This window comes from Ranitomeya imitator, chromosome 1 (assembly GCF_032444005.1).
Source record: "Ranitomeya imitator isolate aRanImi1 chromosome 1, aRanImi1.pri, whole genome shotgun sequence".
NCBI lineage: Eukaryota > Metazoa > Chordata > Amphibia > Anura > Dendrobatidae > Ranitomeya > Ranitomeya imitator.
Window position 1 is genome coordinate 921739033 of NC_091282.1, and position 22586 is coordinate 921761618.

Genomic DNA, 22586 nt, shown 5'->3' on the forward strand with positions numbered 1-22586 from the left:
ATAATTTTTCCATATTTTGGTCCACAGAGTCATGTGAGGTCTTGTTTTTTGCGGGACGAGTTGACGTTTTTATTGAAAACATTTTCGGGCACGTGACATTTTTTGATCGCTTTTTATTCCGATTTTTGTGAGGAAGAATGACCAAAAACCAGCTATTCATGAATTTCTATTGGGGGAGGCGTTTATACCGTTCCGCGTTTGGTAAAATTGATAAAGCAGTTTTATTCTTCGGGTCAGTACGATTACAGCGACACCTCATTTATATCATTTTTTTATGTTTGGCGCTTTTATACGATAAAAACTATTTTACAGAAAAAATAATTATTTTGGCATCGCTTTATTCTCAGGACTATAACTTTTTTATTTTTTTTCTGATGATGCTGTATGGTGGCTCGTTTTTTGTGGGACAAGATGACGTTTTCAGCAGTACCATGGTTATTTATATCTGTCTTTTTGATCGCGTGTTATTCCACTTTTTGTTCGGCGGTATGATAATAAAGCGTTGTTTTTTGCCTCGTTTTTTTTTTTTTCTTACGGTGTTTACTGAAGGGTTTAACTAGTGGGACAGTTTTATAGGTCGGGTCGTTACGGACGCGGCGATACTAAATATGTGCACTTTTATTGTTTTTTTTTTATTTAGATGAAGAAATGTATTTATGGTAATAATATATTTTTTTTTTTTTCATTATTTTGGAATATTTTTTTTTTTTTTACACATTGGGAAATTTTTTTTTTTAACTTTTTTACTTTGTCCCAGGGGGGGACATCACAGATCAGTGATCTGACAGTTTGCACAGCACTCTGTCAGATCACTGATCTGACTAGCAGCGCTGCAGGCTTCACAGTGCCTGCTCTGAGCAGGCTCTGTGAAGCCACCTCCCTCCCTGCAGGACCCGGAACCGCGGCCATCTTGGATCCGGGGCTAGAGCAGGGAGGGAGGTAAGACCCCCGCAGCAACGCGATCACATCGCGTTGCTACGGGGGGCTCAGGGAAGCCCGCAGGGAGCCCCCTCCCTGCGCGGTGCTTCCCTGCACGGCCGGCACATCGCGATCATGTTTGATCGCGGTGTGCCAGGGGTTAATGTGCCGGGGGCGGTCCGTGTCCGCTCCTGGCACATAGTGCCGGATGTCAGCTGCGATAAGCAGCTGACACCCGGCCGCGATCGGCGGCGCTCCCCCCGTGAGCGCTGCCGATCGCTATGACGTACTATCCCGTCCAGGGTCAGATAAGCCTAGGGCACCTCGACGGGATAGTACGTCTAAGGTCACAGAGGGGTTAAGATTGGAATTGTACACATCAGTCTTAATAAAGGTGTAGTGAAGTAAAATACATCTAATTCTTTAAGAAGCAGACACAACTTAATGAATTAAGTGTATTTTACAAGTACATTGTGCCTCCACTAAATATCTCACTATTGGAGTACATTTTGTTACATGTTAGGCCAACATTTTATGAAGTAAATGGGCAGGTGTGACTATTCCACATCCCATCCATCTCTGCACATTTCAGCAAAGTTGGCCAAGACTAAAGTGAAAATGCCAAGAGTAACAATTTCTGAGTTGTGCTTCAATTTTGCAACTTTCTCAGGTGTTTACATCACAATTATAGCTCATACACCTCAATAAATCAGTCCTATAGAGCATAAACCAACTCCTGACAGAGAACTACGAGTATATAAGAATATTTATTGTCCAGGCTGCTTTTCAAATCCCACATTTCAGGATATGTTAAACTAAGAGGAAATGTGAGGAAGGACATATTTGTATGTGGGTAACATAATCTTTACATTTTAAAAGGGTGGTTATCTTTTCAAGTGTTCTCCAAACAACATGGAGGATGAGAGATTTGCTGGGTGCTCAATGGGATTTGGGTGTTTATGTATGGGGCTCAAGTCATTCCTGTGGAACCCTAACCTATAGCCAAGGCTCTAACCCCGAGGCTAAATAGCTAAATTGCCACAGTCAAAGATAAGGTGATGTTAAGATCCATGTAGGATTCAAGAAAGGGGGGCTGTGAAAGATTTATTGTGCTAAATGCTTCAGAATTTTTGTGGAATTTGCAGCCAAAAATCAATTTTTTGTGTGACTTGCACCATATTAGACGTGGTCTAAATTAAATGTGACATAAACGTGAATTGCTGGCTCTAAATAAGCCAACTAATGGATGATGTAAATGTGGACTAGAGAAGTATAAAGTTGTTCCAACTATGTTAAGCATTATCAAATGCTTTGCTAAATTTATCACATTTTAAAGGGAACCTGTCACCCCGAAAATCGCGGGTTAGGTAAGCCCACTGGCATCAGGGGCTTATCTACAGCATTCTGTAATGCTGTAGCTAAGCCCCCAATATTACCTGAAAAAGGAGAAAAAGATGTTAGATTATACTCACCCGGGGCGGTCCCGCTGCTGGTCAGGTCGGATGGGCGTCTCCGGTCCGCTGCGGCGCCTCCCATCTTCATTACAAGACGTCCTCTTCTGATCTTCAGCCACGGCTCCGGCGCAGGCGTACTTTGCTCTGCCCTGTTGAGGGCAGACAAAGTACTGCAGTGCGCATGCGCCGGGCCTCTGACCTTTCCGGCGCCTGCGCACTGCTGTACTATCCTCTGCCCTCAAGAGGGCAGAGCAAAGTACGCCTGCGCCGGAGCCGTGGCTGAAGATCAGAAGAGGACGTCTTGTAATGAAGATGGGAGGCGCCGCAGCGGACCGGAGACGCCCATCCGACCTGACCAGCAGCGGGACCGCCCCTGGGTGAGTATAATCTAACGTCTTTTTCTCCTTTTTCAGGTAATATCGGGGGCTTATCTACTGCATTACAGAATGCTGCAGATAAGCCCCTGATGCCGGTGGGCTTACCTCACCCGCGATTTTCGGGGTGACAGGTTCCCTTTAATACAATTTAGTCTAAGCTTGCACTATAAATTGGATACTATGGATAAATAAAGTTTCAAGTAGTTGTGATATTGTACTGGCGCATGAACCAGTCTGACTGCACAAGCCGTAGGGCCAAGAGCCTGTTTTATGATTTTGACCCATCAGCCAAGTATTGGTGTCACAATTATTAGCCTGTAGTGATGAGCGAGTATACTCGTTGCTCGGGTTTTCCTGAGCACGCTCAGATGACCTCCGAGTATTTGTTAGTGCTCGGAGATTAAGTTTTCATCGCCTCAGCAGCATGATTTACAGCTACTATTTAGCTTGATTACATGTGGGGATTACCTAGCAACCAGACAACCCCCACATGTACTCAGCCTGGCTAACAGCTGTAAATCATTCAGCTGCCATGATGAAAACAAAATCTCCGAACACTAACAAATACTCGAAGGTCACCCGAGCGTGCTGGGGAAAACCCGAGCAATGAGTACACTCGCTCATCACTATTAGCCTGTAATACAGTTGTATTGTAATGTTGTCACTTGAGTGATATATTTTTAGAAACAGAAATGTTTTTATTTTGTTACAATAGAACAGAATATATCTCATTTTAGCAAACACTTATCAGAACTACCATCTGTGTGTTCCCAGTTAACTATGCCAGTAGTTTCAGCCCACACCGAGATGGGCGATATTCAGAGAGACGTTTGCGTTCATCCTCCGAGGGCACAGCAGGGGGCAGCAGGATGGCATTCAAACCAAAGGAAGGACACCCAGATGAATTGTCTCATTTCCGAAAACAGAGAACAATCTCTACTTCTTCAAAAATGAACAGCATGGTAAGTGAAAAATGTCTTTATTTGATTTTTTAAAGTTATAAAATCATCATAATGACTAAATCACGTCAGAAACATTCTCAAATACACCAATTTGCTCATGCCAAGCAATGTTTTGCCAGTTACATCCATGTCTGAGGGTATCAAAGAAAACACTCATCTTGACCTTGAACTGTGAAGTGAATAAAGTGATCTACGCACATATTCTCTAAGTTATAATTTATAGTGATACAGTACTAAAGGCCCCTATACACTGTAGTCCTACGTCAGTTAAACCTGCCCACTTGGCTTTTGCTTTGTTTTAAGGTACAATGTGTTCCGTTATGCCAATTGTTGGGCCTGTGAGGTTGTTGGCCATAAAATATCTACCACTCCTATAGGCCCCCCTTGGCCCTCCCTAGCACAGTGTTTCCGTTTTGCTTGTAAAGTTATTTCACCTAATCTGTAATTTGTGATACAAGAAACAAAATAAAACTAAAGTTAGTTTGTTTTTTTCCCCTTTAATATATTATTAAAAAAAGTCTTTAACATTTGGTGGGGTTGTTTAGTAGCTTGTCAATAGCTAATTTTTAAAATACTTTTCAATAGCCAAATTATTTATCCTTCATTTTCCCTTTAATACCGTACAAGAAAACTGTAACTTGATGCTTTGCGTAAGTCTTCGCTTTTCCATTTGTGCTGGTTTTCATAAAACTTCAAATGGAAGCTTAGCAATTGCTGAATGAGATGAAGCGTGAAACTTTTTGCCATTTGCCAAATGTTCACTGATTTCCCATGAATATAACATAAGACAACCATGCCACAGCTGTATTGCATGAACCAGCCACGTTTTACATTAGCTGTCACATATTTACAGAAATTGCATTTATGCTGAGTAAAAGAAACATAAAGAATATAAAATCAACATGTAAAGGGATTTTACACACTTTGACAGGTAAGGATCTCATACAGTGAATAAAGTTATTACAATTTACAACTATTCAAACCTTCAACTGTACAAAGTTCTACTGAGAAGAGGCAACATACCGTACATTAAAAATAATGCACACATACACATACATATTCTACACAAAATACACACATACAGTTAAGTCCATATATATTTGGACAGAGACAACATTTTTTTAATTTTGGTTATAGACATTACAACAATGAATTTTAAACAAAACAATTCAGATGCAGTTGAAGTTCAGATTTTCAGCTATCATTTGAGGGTATCCACATTAAATTGGATGAAGGGTTTAGGAGTTTCAGCTCCTTAACATGTGCCACCCTGTTTTTAAAGGGACCAAAGGTAATTGGACAATTGACTCCAAGGCTATTTCATGGACAGGTGTGGGCAATCCCTTCGTAATGTCATTCTCAATTAAGCAGATAAAAGGCCTGGAGTTGCTTGCATTTGGAAGGTTTTGCTGTGAAGTAAACATGCAGTCAAAGGAGCTCTCCATGCAGGTGAAACAAGCCATCCTTAAGCTGCGAAAACAGAAAAAAACCCATCTGAGAAATTGCTACAATATTAGGAGTGGCAAAATCTACAGTTTGGTACATCTTGAGAAAGAAAGCACTGGTGAACTCATCAATGCACACAGGCCTGGGCGTCCACGGAAGACAACAGTGGTGGATGATCGTAGAATAATCTCCATGGTGAAGAGAAACCCCTTCACAACAGCCAACCAAGTGAACAACACTCTCCATGAGGGCGGCGTATCAATATCCAAATCTACCATAAAGAGAAGACTGCATGAAAGTAAATACAGAGGGTTCACTGCACGGTGCAAGCCACTCAAAAGCATCAAGAATAAAAAGGCTAGACTGGACTTTGCTAAAAAACATCTAAAAAAGCCAGCACAGTTCTGGAATAACATTCTTTGGACAGATGAAACCAAGATCAACCTCTATCAGAATGATGGAAAGAGAAAAGCATGGTGAAGGCGTGGTACAGCTCATGATCCAAAGCATACCACATCATCTGTAAAACACGGCGGAGGCAGTGTGATGGCTTGGGCATGCATGGCTGCCAGTGGCACTGGGTCACTAGTGTTTATTGATGATGTGACACAGGACAGAAGCAGCCGAATAAATTCTGAGGTATTCAGAGCCATACTGTGTGCTCAGATCCAGCCAAATGCAGCCAAACTGATTGATCATCGTTTCAGACTACAGATGGACAATGACCCAAAACATAAAGCCAAAGCAACCCAGGAGTTTATTAAAGCAAAGAAGTGGAATATTCTTGAATGGCCAAGTCAGTCACCTGATCTCAACCCAATTGAGCATGCATTTCACTTGTTAAAGATTAACCCCTTAAGCCCCGAGGGTGGTTTGCACGTTAATGACCGGGCCAATTTTTACAATTCTGACCACTGTCCCTTTATGAGGTTATAACTCTGGAACGCTTCAACGGATCTTGGCGATTCTGACATTGTTTTCTCGTGACATATTGTACTTCATTTTAGTAGTAACATTTATTCGATATAACTTGCGTTTATTTGTGAAAAAAACGGAAATTTGGCGAAAATTTTGAAAATTTCGCAATTTTCCAACTTTAAATTTTTATGCCCTTAAATCACAGAGATATGTCACGCAAAATACTTAATAAGTAACATTTCCCACATGTCTCCTTTACATCAGCACAATTTTGGAACCAAAATTTTTTTTTGTTAGGGAGTTATAAGGGTTCAAAGTTGACCAGCAATTTCTCATTTTTACAACACCATTTTTTTTTAGGGACCACATCTCATTTGATGTCATTTTGAGGGGTCTATATGATAGAAAATACCCAAGTGTGACACCATTCTAAAAACTGCACCCCTCAAGGTGCTCAAAACCACATTCAAGAAGTTTATTAACCCTTCAGGGGTTTCACAGGAATTTTTGGAATGTTTAAATAAAAATGAATATTTAACTTTTTTTCACACAAAATTTATTTCAGCTCCAATTTGTTTTATTTTACCAAGGGTAACAGGATAAAATGGATGCCAAACATTGTTGTACAATCTGTACTGAGTACGATGATACCCCATATGTGGGGGTAAACCACTGTTTGGGCGCATGGCAGAGCTCGGAAGGGAAGGAGCGCCATTTGACTTTTAAATGCAAAATTGACAGGAATTGAGATGGGACACCATGTTGCGTTTGGAGAGCCACTGATGTGCCTAAACATTGAAACCCCCCACAAGTGACACCATTTTGGAAAGTAGACACCCTAAGGAACTTATCTAGATGTGTGGTGACCACTTTGACCCACCAATTGCTTCACAGAAGTTTATAATGCAGAGCCGTAAAAATAAAAAATCATATTTTTTCACAAAAATGATCTTTTCGCCCCCAATTTTTTATTTTCCCAAGAGTAAGAGAAGAAATTGAACCTCAAAAATTGTTGGCCAATTTGTCCTGAGTACGCTGATACCCCGTATATGGGTGTAAACCATTGTTTGGGCGTATGGCAGAGCTCGGAAGGGAAGGAGCGCCATTTTACTTTTCAATGCAAAATTGACTGGAATTGAGATGGGATGCCATGTTGCGTTTGGAGAGCCCCTGATGTGCCTAAACATTGAAATCCCCACAAGTGACACCATTTTGGAAAGTAGACCCCTTAAGGAACTTATCTAGAGGTGTGGTGAGCACTTTGACCCAACAAGTGCTTCACAGAAGTTTATAATGCAGAGCCGTAAAAATAAAAAATCATATTTTTTCACAAAAATAATCTTTTCGCCACCAATTTTTTATTTTCCCAAGGGTAAGAGAAGAAATTAGACCACAAAAGTTGTTGTGCAATTTGTCCTGAGTGCGACGATACCCCATATGTGGGGGTAAACCACTGTTTGGGCGCATGGCAGAGCTCGGAAGGAAAGGAGCGCCATTTGACTTTTCAATGCAAAATTGACTGGAATTGAGATGGGACGCCATGTTGCGTTTGGAGAGCCCCTGATGTGCCTAAACATTGGAACCCCTCACAAGTGACACCATTTTGAAAAGTAGACCCCTTAAGGAACTTATCTAGATGTGTGGTGAGCACTTTGACCCAACAAGTGCTTCACAGAAGTTTATAATGCAGAGCCGTAAAAATAAAAAATCTTATTTTTTCACAAAAATGATCTTTTCGCCCCCAATTTTTTATTTTCCCAAGGGTAAGAGAAGAAATTAGACCACAAAAATTGTTGTGCAATTTGTCCTGAGTGCGACGATACCCCATATGTGGGGGTAAACCACTTTTTGGGTGCATAGCAGAGCTCGGAAGGGAAGGAGCGCCATTTGACTTTTCAATGCAAAATTGACTGGAATTAAGATGGGACGCCATGTTGGTTTGGAGAGCCCCTGATGTGCCAAAACATTAAAAACCCCCACAAGTGACACCATTTTGGAAACTAGACCCTCTAAGGAACTTATCTAGATGTGTTTTGAGAGCTTTGAACCCCCAAGTGTTTCACTACAGTTTATAACGCAGAGCTGTTAAAATAAATTTATTTTTTTTTCGCAAAAATTTTTTAGCCCCCAGTTTTGTATTTTCACAAGGGTAACATAATAAATTGGACCCCAAAAGTTGTTGTCCAATTTGTCCTGAGTACGCTGATACCCCATATGTGGGGGGGAACCACTGTTTGGGCGCATGGCAGAGCTCGGAAGGGAAGGAGCGCCATTTGGAATGCAGACTTAGATGGATTGGTCTGCAGGAGTCACGTTGCATTTGCAGAGCCCCTGATGTACCCAAACAGTACAAACCCCCCACAAGTGACCCCATATTAGAAACTAGACCTCCCATGGAACTTATCTAGATGTGTTGTGAGAACTTTGAACCCCTAAGTGTTTCACTACAGTTTATAACGCAGACCCGTGAAAATAAAAATTCTTTTTTTTTTCACAAAAATGATTTTTTAGCCCCCAGCTTTGTATTTTTACAAGGGTAACAGAATAAATTGGACCCCAAAAGTTGTTGTTCAATTTGTCCTGAGTACGCTGATACCCCATATGTGGGGGGGAACCACTGTTTGGGCTCATGGCAGAGCTCGGAAGGGAAGGAGCGCCATTTGGAATGCAGACTTAGATGGATTGGTCTGCAGGCGTCACGTTGCATTTGCAGAGCCCCTGATGTACCCAAACAGTAGAAACCACCCACAAGTGACCCCATATTGGAAACTAGACCTCCCATGGAACTTATCTAGATGTGTTGTGAAAACTTTGAACCCCCAAGTGTTTCACTACAGTTTACAACGCAGAGCCGTGAAAATAAAAATCCTTTTTTTTCCCACAAAAATGATTTTTAGCCCCCCAAATTTTTATTTTCCCAAGGATAACAAGAGAACTTGGACCCAAAAAGTTGTTGTCCAATTTGTCTCGAGTACGCTGATACCCCATATGTTGGGGTAAACCCCTGTTTGGGCGCACGGGAGAGCTCGGAAGTGAAGGAGCACTGTTTTACTTTTTCAATGCAGAATTGGCTGGAATTGAGATCGGACGCCATGTCGCGTTTGGAGAGCCCCTGATGTGTCTAAACAGTGGAAACCCCCCAATTATAAATGAAACCCTAATCCAAACGCACCACTAACCCTAATCCCAACTGTAACCCTAACCACACACCTAACCCAGACACACCCCTAATTCTAATCCCAACCCTAATCCCAACCGTAAATGTAATCCAAACCCTAACCCTAGCCCCAACCCTAGCCCTAACCCTAACCCTAACCGGAAAATGGAAATAAATACATTTTTTTTAATTTTATTATTTTTCCCTAAGGCTAGGTTCACATTGCGTTAGGGAAATCCGTTTAGCACTAGCGGATTGCGCTAACACAATGTCTTTTTAGGTGTCGTGTTTAGTGGTCGCGTTAACGTCCCCGCTCTGGAAGATCGGGGATCGGACCTCGGGCGCGCCGCGGACGCTGCAAGCAGCGTCTGAGGCGCGCCACAAAAGAATGGCACCTTGCTAGCGCGAGCCGAAAATGGCACGCTCTAGCGATGCGCTACACCTGAAAATCACATTGCTGTCAATGGTTGTGCTAACGGACCCGTTGCACGGCGTTAATTGTGACATTTTCGCCGTGCAACGCTGTCCGTTAGCGTTAACCCATTAACGCAATGTGAACCTAGCCTAACTAAGGGGGTGATGAAGGGGGGTTTGATTTACTTTTATAGCGAGTTTTTTAGCGGATTTTTATGATTGGCAGCCGTCACACACTAAAAGACGCTTTTTATAGCAAAAAAGTTTTTGCGTCTCCACATTTTGAGACCTATAATTTTTCCATATTTTGGTCCACAGAGTCATGTGAGGTCTTGTTTTTTGCGGGACGAGTTGACGTTTTTATCGGTTACATTTTCGGACACGTGACAGTTTTTGATCGCTTTTTATTCCGATTTTTTTGTGAGGCAGAATGACCAAAAACCAGCTATTCATGAATTTCTTTTGGGGGAGGCGTTTATACCGTTCCGCGTTTGGTAAAATTGATGAAGCAGTTTTATTCTTCGGGTCAGTACGATTACAGCGACACCTCATTTATATCATTTTTTTTATGTTTTGGCGCTTTTATACGATAAAAGCTATTTTATAGAAAAAATAATTATTTTGGCATCGCTTTATTCAGAGGACTATAACTTTTTTATTTTTTTGGTTATGATGCTATATGGCGGCTCGTTTTTTGCGGGACAAGATGACGTTTTCAGAGGTAACATGGTTATTTATATCCGTCTTTTTGATCGCGTGTTATTCCACTCTTTGTTCAGCGTTATGATAATAAAGCGTTGTTTTTTGGCTCGTTTTTTTTTTTTTTTTTCTTACGGTGTTCACTGAAGGGGTTAACTAGTGGGCCAGTTTTATAGGTCGGGTCGTTACGGACGCGGCGATACTAAATATGTGTACTTTTATTGTTTTTTTGTTTTTTTTTATGTAAAGAAATGTATTTATGGGAATAATATTTTTTTTTTTCTGCTTTATTTAGGAATTTTTTTTTTATTTTTTTTTTTACAAGTGTGGAAATTTTTTTTTTTACTTTTTCACTTTGTCCCAGGGGGGGACATCACAGATCACCGATCTGACAGTGTGCACAGCACTCTGTTAGATCGGTGATCTAACATACAGCCGGGCAGGATTAGAGCTGCAGCTGCAGCCTGATCCTGACCCGGAAGTGCTCCCTGCATGACCCGGATGCAGCCCGGCGGCCATTTTGGATCCGGGGACTGCAGGGAGAAGACGCTCGGTACACGGTGAGCACATCGCCGTGTACCGATCGTCTCAGGGAAGCCCGCAGGGAGCCCCCTCCCTGCGCGATGCTTCCCTGCACCGCCGGCACACCGCGATCATCTTTGATCGCGGTGTGCCGGGGGTTAATGTGCCGGGAGCGGTCCGTGACCGCTCCTGGCACATAGTGCCGGATGTCAGCTGCGATAGGCAGCTGACACCCGGCCGCGATCGGCCGCGCTCCCCCCGTGAGCGCGGCCGATCGCATATGACGTACTATCCCGTCCATGGGAATTAAGTCCCAGGTCACCTGGACGGGATAGTACGTCATATGGGATTAAGGGGTTAAACTTCCTACAGAAAGTCCCACAAACAAACAGCAACTGAAAACCACCGCAGTGTAGGCCTGGCAGAGCATCAAAAAGGAGGAAACACAGCGTCTGGTGATGTCCATGAGTTCAAGACTTCAGGCAGTCATTATCAACAAAGGGTTTTCAACCAAGTACTAGAAATGAACATTTTATTTAAATTTATTTAATCTGTCCAATTACTTTTAGTCCCTTTAAAAACAGGGTGACACATGTTAAGGAGCTGAAACTCCTAAACCCTTCATTCAATTTTAATGTGGATACCCTCAAATGAAAGCTGAGAGTCTGAACTTCAACTTCATCTGAATTGTTTTGTTTAAAATTCATTGTGGCAATGTCTGTAACCAAAATTAGAAAAATGTTGTCTCTGTCCAAATATATATGGACCTAACTGTACATATACACATACATACTCTGCACAAAATACACACATGCATATATACATAGACAAATATTATGCATACACATATGCACATCTATTATACATAATTCAAATACATGTATAAATATATATTACAAATATATACACACAATGTATAGACAGATATACTGTACATTCATACATAATGTTAATACAAATATTCACACGCATACAAATGCACATTTATTACAAATATACATACAGTATAAAACACATACTGTATATACAGATACATTAGCTATTGTGTAGTCTAGAACAATCTTTATGAGGTCAGCAAGTATCCATAGGAAACAGGCATGTTCTACCTCAGCAGTGGCACCATGCTGCCACCCTGTCCTTCTACCACTCTCATGACTCCTACTGCTGGCAGCGCCGGATCTCAAGAGAGGCGGAAGAGGTTGTTTTTATGGAAGTCACTGGCACATTGTTAAGATAGCAGCCACTGCCATCTGCCACTGAAGAAGTGAAACAACCTTCAGTCAGTAGCTTCCTTCCGCCCTTTTAATAAGATGCATTTGCAGCCTTTGACAGATTGCTCAGTTTACCTCATGGCAGATGTGGCCCTAACAAAGGGTATGTTCACATGGCAAAATTTGTGTGAAAAACTTTTAAAAAACATGCCTCACTGCTTTCAATTCTAAAACCATATTAATAATTTAAGCAATTTTCTGGGAGTGATTTGAAAAATTATGTTAATAAGTCAAATATCTGATTAGCACAGTTCAATTGGTCCAACCCTTATTTCAAGGGACTCTGTCACCTGAATTTGGAGGAAACAATCTTCAGCCATAGGGGCGGGGTTTTCGGGTGTTTGATTCACCCTTTCCCTGCATGCTGGCTGCAATATTGGATTGAAGTTCATTCTCTGTCCTCCATAGTATACGCCTGCGCAAGGCAAGATTGCCTTGTGCAGACATGTACTACGGAGGACAGAGAATGAACTTCAATCCAATATTGCAGCCAGCATGCAGCCAGCGGGTAAGGAAAGGGTGAATCAAACACCCGAAAACCCCGCCCCTATGGCTGAAGATTGTTCCCTCCAAATTCAGGTGACAGAGTACCTTCCAGGATATTTGAGCAGAAATGTGAGGTTCTGCCCTAGATTTCTGCCACCCACTCAGATATTTCAACTTTGTAATTACTCAACAACTCAACTCTTGACGTACTCAGAATATTAGCAAAGGGCAGAGAAATCAAATTACCAGGATTTAATTGCCATTGGAAAAGGAAGCGGCATATGAGCAATGACTTTTATAATATATTGGATCAAACTGTTTTTTGGTGTGCTGTCACTGTGAGGACTTCTTGCTGACAGCATTTTTAGGAAACTTATGGTTGAGTGGAAAATATTTTTGTGTGCATATGGGAAAATATTTTATTGAGCCTCTGATTCATAGTTAAGAATTATTGTCAAAACTAAAGCGTTAAAGAAAATCTTTAATTAGTAAATGACCTATTGTTTCAATCAGATTTTTGTGCTAACTTTTAAACTAATTTTAGCATTTTTTTTTATTTTTTCTTATCTCAATTTGTATTGAAAGCAATAGAACTCTTGCAATCTTCACATTGAGCACTGTGGCTTTTTTAGACTTTAACTTCTTGTTGTTTCAGGAAACAACACATGTACTTAGCCACAATGAACAGAACTTGAATCTATCTTTGACGTATCTAATCAGCCTGTGTGAAGTCATTATGAAGGGAGCTGGTTGACATCACCCATTGTGATTGGTTGATCCTGTATTAGCAGCTTTATATAGAGATGTTACCTGTCATAGTAATTGTGCCTCAAATGTTAAGGAGCCTGCTGAAAACTATTCCTGAAAGGAGAGAAAGTATGAGTCTACAAAAGCCTCAGTGACCACATTGAAAATTGCAAGATTACAATTTTTTTTCATAAAAATCTCGACATAAAAACTAAATTATTGCCAAAACCAGATTTAAACAATAGCTCATTTTCTGATAATAGCTTTCCTTTAAGGAGAAGACATTTTAAAAATGACATATATAAAAGTGTGTCCAATGCATACACCTTACAAACTCAGAGTTCCCATTCCTTTGGATGCAGAATTGAGGAGTTTGACCATTTAATCCCCTTTTTTGTACACTGCTATGGTGTAACATTATTTTCATTGTGGATTTGAGCTCCGTTTATTGTAATAACTTGCTATTTTTAAGTGGAAACAGCTTTACATATTAATTACAAATGTGCCAGGGAAATGACCACTGAGACTTCATGTCTGCCCAGCTGATATATGAGCTTCACCCAGATGTCTACATGATTAACCTCCGTCTTAACCTGAGCTTTGTTTAAATCATTTCCAGTGCGCGGTGAATTGGATAAACTTCAGTTCATTTCACTGAAACGGGCACCAAGGATTTCAAAAGCATATGAAAAAACTAGCAGTGTGTATTGCGGCCTGCAATGTTAAATAGCCATAGGGAAATTGTCATTTATCTTCATTTAGTTTAGTAGCCTTTAGGAGGACACTTAATGGCACTGACCGTTAATAGATAAATTATATACTCTGGCTAAATGACTGTTTTTTTCTTCTTTACTGGTTTATTCTAGCATCAGATTTGTATAATTAATTGGCAGACTTGTGTGAAAACATTTCAAGTCACAGCTGTGTCTTTTTCCCCAATTGGATAGCATATTAACCTTCATTTTTCAGCCAGAGATTTCAGCCATCATATCCCTAAATACACAGCCTATTAGTACTTTCTAAATCTAGTTATATGTACTAGTATTAGCAAAATAACATCATTTGGCAAAACACCTTAACGATCATCCATGAACAGCGGAAAACCTGGCTGGAGTCTATGGTAAACTGGATGTTCAGCCATTTTTGTAGATAATTAGCCATGTTTACTAGTCACTGGCAGAGCAGATGCCTGCTGTCGCATTTACACCACGGGTCACTGTTTTGATTAGAAACCTGGATCTGAGATTAAATAAAAAGAATATTGTAAACAATGCTTAACTTAAACTTTTATTATTGCATACATGGTCTGAAAATATATCTATATACAGACTACCAGTGCTATCAGGGTAATACTCTTTACAGAATATTGTCAGTTCAGTGGCTTGGTTTATGCCGATTACTTGAGCCCTACACATTATATGATAGTTGGGTGATTGGGCCGCCATCTAAAGGGTATGAGGATCTTCTTGCTCTTCCCAAATCACTTAAAGAGGTTGTTCACTACTTTATCATTGAGGACCTATCCTTGGGATTGACCATCAATGTCTGATCGGTGGAGGGGTGACACCCTGCATCCCTGACGATCAGTTGTTCTCGGTGTTAGCGGTATCTGAGGATAGGCTATCAATGAGAAATTAGTGGACAACCTCTTAAATGTCATGTGAGGATAGGGCCACATTCAGCTTTGATCTGTAGGCAGACACGCACTGTCAGAAGAGAGCTCGCAGGATTTACAATGGGCATACCACTATCTTGCATCTTTTATGGCTTTCTCTATCTCTCATAAATTCTGAATTGGGCCTCCTGATGATCCAGTAATGGAGAAACACGTTGAGGCATGAGACTCAGAGACATATCGTGATGGAAAAACGAAACGGATATTTTTTTATATATTTTTACTCTATATGCGGTGTGCTTTAAATGCCTTTTAGAACAGTACCTATGTTGTCTAGACTAGAAGGTTTTTCACATTATCTCAGATTCACATTTCTAGAACCTCTATGTTATGATATCATAAAGCTGTGGGGATCAGAATCTTTCCTGACATGTCTAAAAGAGAAATACTGCTGCATTTTTGTGTAGCATTTTCTCCGACGTGCTCTAATTTTCACTGCGCACCGGGGTTTAATAGGTGTGTTTCATTCATTTTCTAAATAAATATGTTTTTAAATGGATTGATGTGCACCAGCTCACGGGATTCTCCTCCTAGAAACACATGAGCACTTAGTTGAGCGGAGTATTCACGAGTATGATGGAGTTGGGAGAGTTAGCTGTTGGCCAAATGAGAATCTTACCCATTAATAGATCACTACATGGATATTATATATACTGAATATATAAATAAAGTATTACAATCCATGCAGATGAGTCAGGCAATTAATGAGGGCTAATTAAGATCAGGAGTCTGATAAACAGAAAAATGTCCCTAATGTGAGTTTGTACGTAAAATCAGTTTGGATATTATTAAGACCATATTATGAGAATAGAGAGAGGGTAGTAAGAAAGATCAATTGTAACAAACCAAACCGTTTTTCCTTTCTTCCACATACTGTACATCAATCTCAAAGTGAAAGGCAAATCAAATCGAGACCCCCCCAAAAATGGCCCATAAAATTATCCTATAAAAGATGAGGAATTTTCTTCTGTTTGCAGATGAAGCAGAGTCATGACGCCAGTCATGAACCCCACTCTACCAGCCTTTGCAGACCATGCCATCTGATTAAGAAGCTGTCCTACCAACTCCTTACTGATGTTGGCCAATCTATAGATTACACCTATAATTATATTATCATAATTTACCTCCCATTGTAATTTTACCTAAAAGGGTTCGACTTTCTCTCCTCCCATGATGGCACATTTGTCTTCACTCTATGTAAAACAGAGATCTCCCTCATCCTCCTCAATTATCCCTAGTTATTTTCTGCCCTCACCCTTCAATTTAAGTGCAATTTATCTGCAGAATACTAATCGCCCTCTATCTCTCCAATTTTACGCAAGGCACTAGCTTGAACATCACCCTGTAGTCTTCAGCTTGTAGCCTAACTCTTCATATGTTTTCTTAAAGGAAATCTGGCAGCAGGTTTTTGTTATGTAATTTAAAGACATCAGGAGATAGAGGTTGAGACACAGAGTTCAATGATGTGTCAATTATTATCACGTGTGCTGTTGTTTACTGATAGTAAAGGTTTTATCACCTTGTGATTAGCATTGCCAGACTATATTAAGGTACCTTCACACATAACGATATTGTTAACGATATCGTTGCTATTTGTGACGTAGCAACGATATCGTTAATGAAATCGTTCTGTGTGACAGCGACCAACGATCAGGCCCCTGCTGGGAGATCGTTGGTCGCTGAAGAAAGTCCAGAACTTTATTTCGTCGCTGGACTCCTGCTGACATTGCTGGATCGGTGTGTGTGACACCGATCCAGCGATGTCTTCACTGGTAACCAGGGTAAACATCGGGTAACTAAGCGCAGGGCCGCGCTTAGTAACCCGATGTTTACCCTGGATACCATGCTAAAAGTAAATAAAAAACAAACACTACATACTTACCTACCGCTGTCTGTCCTCCAGCGCTGTGCTCTGCACTCCTCCTGTACTGTCTGTGTGAGCACAGCAGCCAGAAAGCAGAGCGGTGACGTCACCGCTCTGCTTTCCGGCTGACCGACGCTCACAGACAGTACAGGAGGAGAGCAGAGCACAGCGCTGGAGGACAGACGGCTGTAGGTAAGTATGTACTGTTTGTTTTTTTTACTTTTAGGATGGTAACCAGGGTAAACATCGGGTTACTAAGCGCGGCCCTGCGCTTAGTTACCCGATGTTTACCCTGGTTACCAGTGAAGACATCACTGGATCGGTGTCACACACGCCGATCCAGCGATGTCAGCAGGAGTCCAGCGACGAAATAAAGTTCTGGACTTTATTCAGCGACCAACGATCTCCCAGCAGGGGCCTGATCGTTGGTCGCTGTCACACATAACGATTTCATTAACGATATCGTTGCTACGTCACAAAAAGCAACGATATCGTTAACAATATCGTTATGTGTGAAGGTACCTTTAGACCTCTTTGGACTCCTCCTTACTACATTGTAGCAAGTACCTGCCTGTTTGTTTTCACCTATTTCTCCATCTTCCACGACCACCCCACTAATTGCTGGCTCAGTGGTCAGCATGCTCCTCTTATCAATCACCTTCAATGTTACATTTTGCTCCTCCAAATCTTTAATACAAGCTTCCGAGTGGGCAACATAGTCACATCTGCCACAGCGGTATTCTCCATGGAATTACTGCTCCAGGTGCGTGTACACATGTCAGTCCGTGCACCAAAGGAAACCTCCAATCCGGGTAGCCATTGACCAATCAGAAAAGTATTGAACTCTTTTCTTCAATACCTGTTTTTTAACTCCTATTTTGATCACAAATTACTTTATTTTAGCAAACCAGTGAACAAGATCACACTGCTCCTTTGGGTTTAATTGAAAAATATAAGAACAATTGACTCCTATTCCAGATTAGGTACAGGGCAAGCAGGAAAATGGATTTCAAATTGGATATGTAGCCATTAGTGATGAGCGAGTGCACTCGTTGCTTAGGTTTTCCCGAGCACGCTCAGGTGGTCTCCGAGTATTTGTAACTGCTCGGAGATTTAGTTTTTGTTGACTCAGCTGCATGATTTACGGCTGCTAGACAGCCTGAGTACATGTGGGGGTTGCCTGGTTGCTAGGGAATCCCCACATGTAATCAAGCTGTCTGTCAGTTATAAATCATTCAGCTGCGGTGATGAAAACTAAATCTCTGAGCACTAAAAAATACTCGGAGGACACCCGAGCGTGCTTGGGCAAACCCGAGCAACTAGTACACTCGCTCATCACTATTGAATTGAGCTGGAGTGACAGAGGCTTCAGATTTACAGTTTCATTTGCATATCAATTCAAGTGCTGATTTCTCAGTAATGGAGGAATGGACTGGCTATGTAAAGGTATTGCAGGACTTATCTTTCAAAGAGCTAAGATTGATAAACAGACACTAGTTAGATATGTACATAGACAGATAGATAATAGACAGACAGATATGAGATAGATAGATAGATAGATAGATAGATAGATAGATAGATAGATAGATAGATAGATAGATAGATAGATAGATAGATAGAGAGCACACAAAAGTTGTTTTGGTTTCTTAGAATTAAACAGGCAAAAGTAAAATAATTTGGATTCTTTTTTTCCGGGAAAACAGCCTCCTACATGTTGGCAAGGGTAGTGGCAGAGCTGTATTTCCCTGCTTGTTGATATACTGAGGTCCTCTCCGCCAGCGTGTTATTTATAGCTGCCATTCATATTCATTAATGTTTGACTACCACTTACAGACTTTTGATTGAGTCATAGCAGTCACTTTGTGACCCCTTCTAGAATTTCCATACGATGCTTGCCAGGGGCAGACGACTGCCTAATATCACCCTCAAGCTGGTAATAAATATTTAAGTGTGTAAGTACACGTCGTGCGTTGGCATCTACAGTAATTCACGCTGCCTGCATCTCTAATGGATTGAGATGTATCTAGATGCTAATCAATATGCAATTAGGTCTTTATTATTGATTTATCACTTGGAAGACCAAATGTCTTTGTTATTGCTTGAAGGCTTGTTGTAGAATTTACAGCTCACGTATTCAGCTGTGATCTGTAGAGCTTCTGATGGTACATCTGAGGACTGATGAGATTGGGCTCGTGTATATACTCGTATTGGCAGGTGATCTTTTTAATAGAAGATTAATGCAGCCTAGTATCCATCACCTGTTTGTGATAAGATAAAGGGGTCGTTGCTTCTTACAGAATAATTGACACTTGTCCACAGGCTTCATGGAATTGTATCTCACTTGAGTTGTTATAGTGATGCTATTTCTAGAAAAACCCTATATTTTATCCTAAATAACCCGGATAATGATTGGTAGAGCATTACCTAATATATACATCAAACTGTAGCATTACTTTGGTGTTCATACTACAAAATTAACAATAATAATAACCTTCTTCTGGATGGACCACTTGGATTAATTGATTGGTAACGATTTGCATATCAACAAACTATAAGCTGTTTTTTGACACTCGGCTTTTTTATGTTCTGATTTCCCTTGCAATAGTAAGGAATTGTAAATGTATCACAGTAGGTGTGTGGGTGTTTTATCTTTGATTATTGCTATTTGTTCAACACCTAGATTATACTGTAAAATTATTCTGTCAGCAGGATTTCACTCCCCAAATTTTTACATGTGCATGTAGCTCTTCACAGACAAGTCCAGCAATACCTTTACATGGCCAGTTTGTTCCTCCATTACTGAGAAATCAGCACTTTAATTGCCATGCAGATGAGGCTGAAGGACTAGTATCAGGGGTTTACCCCAACAGAAAGGATCCCGAAGACTGCAGCATCTGATTTCTCCTTCTTCTACACTGGTTAGAAGCACGTCACCTTTTTATTAAATGGCGTAAATTTCTTTTGGCAGTCCAGGGGTTAACCTGCTCTGTTGAGAGCTCTTGGTGCATTAAGGCTCTCAGCTGTGCACTGTTAGCCACTAATCTGGGTCCTGGCTAGCACTGATTGTCAGAGCTGGCTTTTGCTGCATAGCTGGAGTTTGTTGGTAGTTGTTATTTTAGAAGGCGTTTGGTGGATTTATCTGTGATTTTTGCAAAGTTTTGAGTGTGTGATAATTCAGTTTCTTCTAATTTGGTTTAAACCCATCCTCCACTCCCCGATGCATTCCTCCGTTATATGTATGAGTATGTTTGTATGTTTGGAATTTTTCATTACCCTGTTCGTATAACCTCGTTAGTCTGGTTGGTGCATTACGGTACACAACTACTCCCCTCTTCTCTGGGTGGGGGAAGAGTACAGACAGAGGGCGGATTGAGGAGGTAATGCAAGGTACAAGGCCCCATCGTCTACACCATCAGAAGAAATCTGGGGAGCAGGGCGGGCTAGAGCGTTCCTAGCGTTAGAGACAGGGAAAGAGCCCCTTGTCCCAAGAACACCTGACAACAGAGTTGTGACAAATAAGTTAGATCTGAAGTCTTTGTTACACCTGCTCTATTCCTCGCCCAGCACCGCCTCCTCTTTCTTGATACTGATCGTTTCTTTGCCTAATGTCACACAGCATAGAGGTTGTCAGTCAGGCAGAAGGAGGCGGCGATGGATTATGAATAGTGATGAGCGAGTATACTCGTTGCTCAGGTTTTCCTGAGCACACTTGGGTGACCTCTGAATATTTGTAAGTGCTCGAAGATTTTGTTTTCATTGCGGCAGCTGAATGATTTACAGCTACTAGCCAGCTTGATTAGATGTGGGGATTCCCTAGCAACCAGGCAACCCCCACATGTACTCAGCCTGGCTAGTAGCTGTAAATCATTCAGCTGCTGCAATGAAAATTAAATCTCCGAGCACTAAAAAATACTCGGAGGTCACCCGAGCGTGCTCAGGAAAACCCAACGAGTACGCTCGCTCATCACTAACTGTGAATTGAGCTGGAGTGACAGAGGCTTCAGATTCAGATCATTTGCATATCAATTCAAATGCTGATTTCTCAGTAATGGAGGAATGGACTGGCTATGTAAAGGTATTGCAGGACTTATCTTTGAAAGAGCTACATGCAGATGTAAGTAATTGGAGGGGAGAGATACTGATGACAGATTCTCTTTAAAATAAGTCTTTCAGCACAAAATGGCTGTTTAAGCTAAGAACAGGCAATCGTGTACCCTTCGCGTTTTTTATTTGAGCCATTATTTTGTACTGAAAGACTTCCTGTAAAGGGGGCCTTCTTTTTTTCTAACATGTAACCTTTCAAATCCCTTTGAATATAAGGGCATTTATGGAAAGCACAGGATGTACCTTATAACAGCAATGAATTTTATTACGAAAAAGGAAAATGATTATGTGCACACGACAATAGATTATTTATAACTGATTGTTGTATCTGCTTTGTCTAAGCCAGAAATCGTTCTCCCTCAAGGACAAACATCCAATTATCCCTGTATCTAAACAGCTTGGCAAGAGAAGTGTTTTGCTATACATGCACACGCCATGCCAGCCTTTCACTCCTCTGCTATGCACCAGTGGTATTTCTCCCTCTACCATAACTTCAAAGAAAAAGCTGAATTTTTCAACCCAATTCTTAGTTTATCCATTTATGACAGTGTAAAGGTGGTGGACTGAACTAGCGCATTCCTGCCCCTGAAGACACCAATCACGTGGTATTGTAGTGCAAACGATTTCCTGGGGTTTTCAGTACATATTGTGTCATTATGTGATATTATGTGAATTGTAGTGTATTGTGATTTAGAGTGTGATAAGATAATGTATAATGTAGCAGTGCGCTGCATAGGGTAGCGCAGGGTAAGGCATAGTATAGTGCTTAGGATGTAACATAGGCAGGTTAAGGTAGTTATTATTATTATTTATTGTTATAGCGCCATTTATTCCATGGCGCTTTACATGTGAGAAGGGGTATACATAATAAAAACAAGTACAATAATCTTGAACAATACAAGTCATAACTGGTACAGGAGGTGAGAGGACCCTGCCCGCGAAGGCTCACAATCTACAAGGGATGGGTGAGAATACAGTAGGTGAGGATAGAGCTAGTCATGCAGCGCTTTGGTCGATCGGTGGTTTCTGCAGGTTATAGGCTTGCCAAGGTAGTTGACAAGTAATTAGATAGTGATGTTGAGGAGGGGTAGAAGTTGGTGTTTGGGACTAACCCACAGTGGGAGTTGCTAGGTAGGAAGGCAGCAGGGAATTTCCTGGTAGTTGGTTGGATAGGGCCAAGGTCAAGTTCATCTAAGAAGCGACAGCTGGAAAGCAAGGAAAGTACACGGTGTTCTGGGCAATATGAGGCCTTACTATTATTTCTTGTGTGAATATTCTCCTTTAATGTCTGGAGCTCAAGGCTCGACCCTAGTGCCATGGCGAGCACTTTAACCCCTTCTGTACAGAGGCAGATTGACATGGGGATGAATGTGGAAGAAGTAATGGACCTCGGACATACTGCGGATCTGGGCTGGGAATCCCTGGGGCGGACAGAGGCAGGGCAGGCAGGGATAGTCCAGGTAGAACAGAAGGAACATCTGGGGGTGTATTATGCTGTGGATGTGAGCAATGGAAAGTGGTTTGCCTGATGTGGCACCTCGCAGCAGAGAATATAGAATTGATATGTATAGA

At 41.2% G+C, this 22586-nt stretch overlaps 1 protein-coding gene across 2 annotated transcripts in view; it reads left to right on the forward strand.

Moving 5' to 3' along the window:
- Nucleotides 1–22586, forward strand: part of CCSER1 (coiled-coil serine rich protein 1) — a 1553855-nt gene that overhangs the window by 242856 nt on the left and 1288413 nt on the right. For both annotated transcript variants that reach the window (XM_069743569.1, XM_069743573.1), the window contains exon 3: nt 3524–3711. In XM_069743569.1, coding sequence (XP_069599670.1) covers nt 3524–3711 — 188 coding nt within the window. The remainder of the gene's footprint in view (nt 1–3523; nt 3712–22586) is intronic.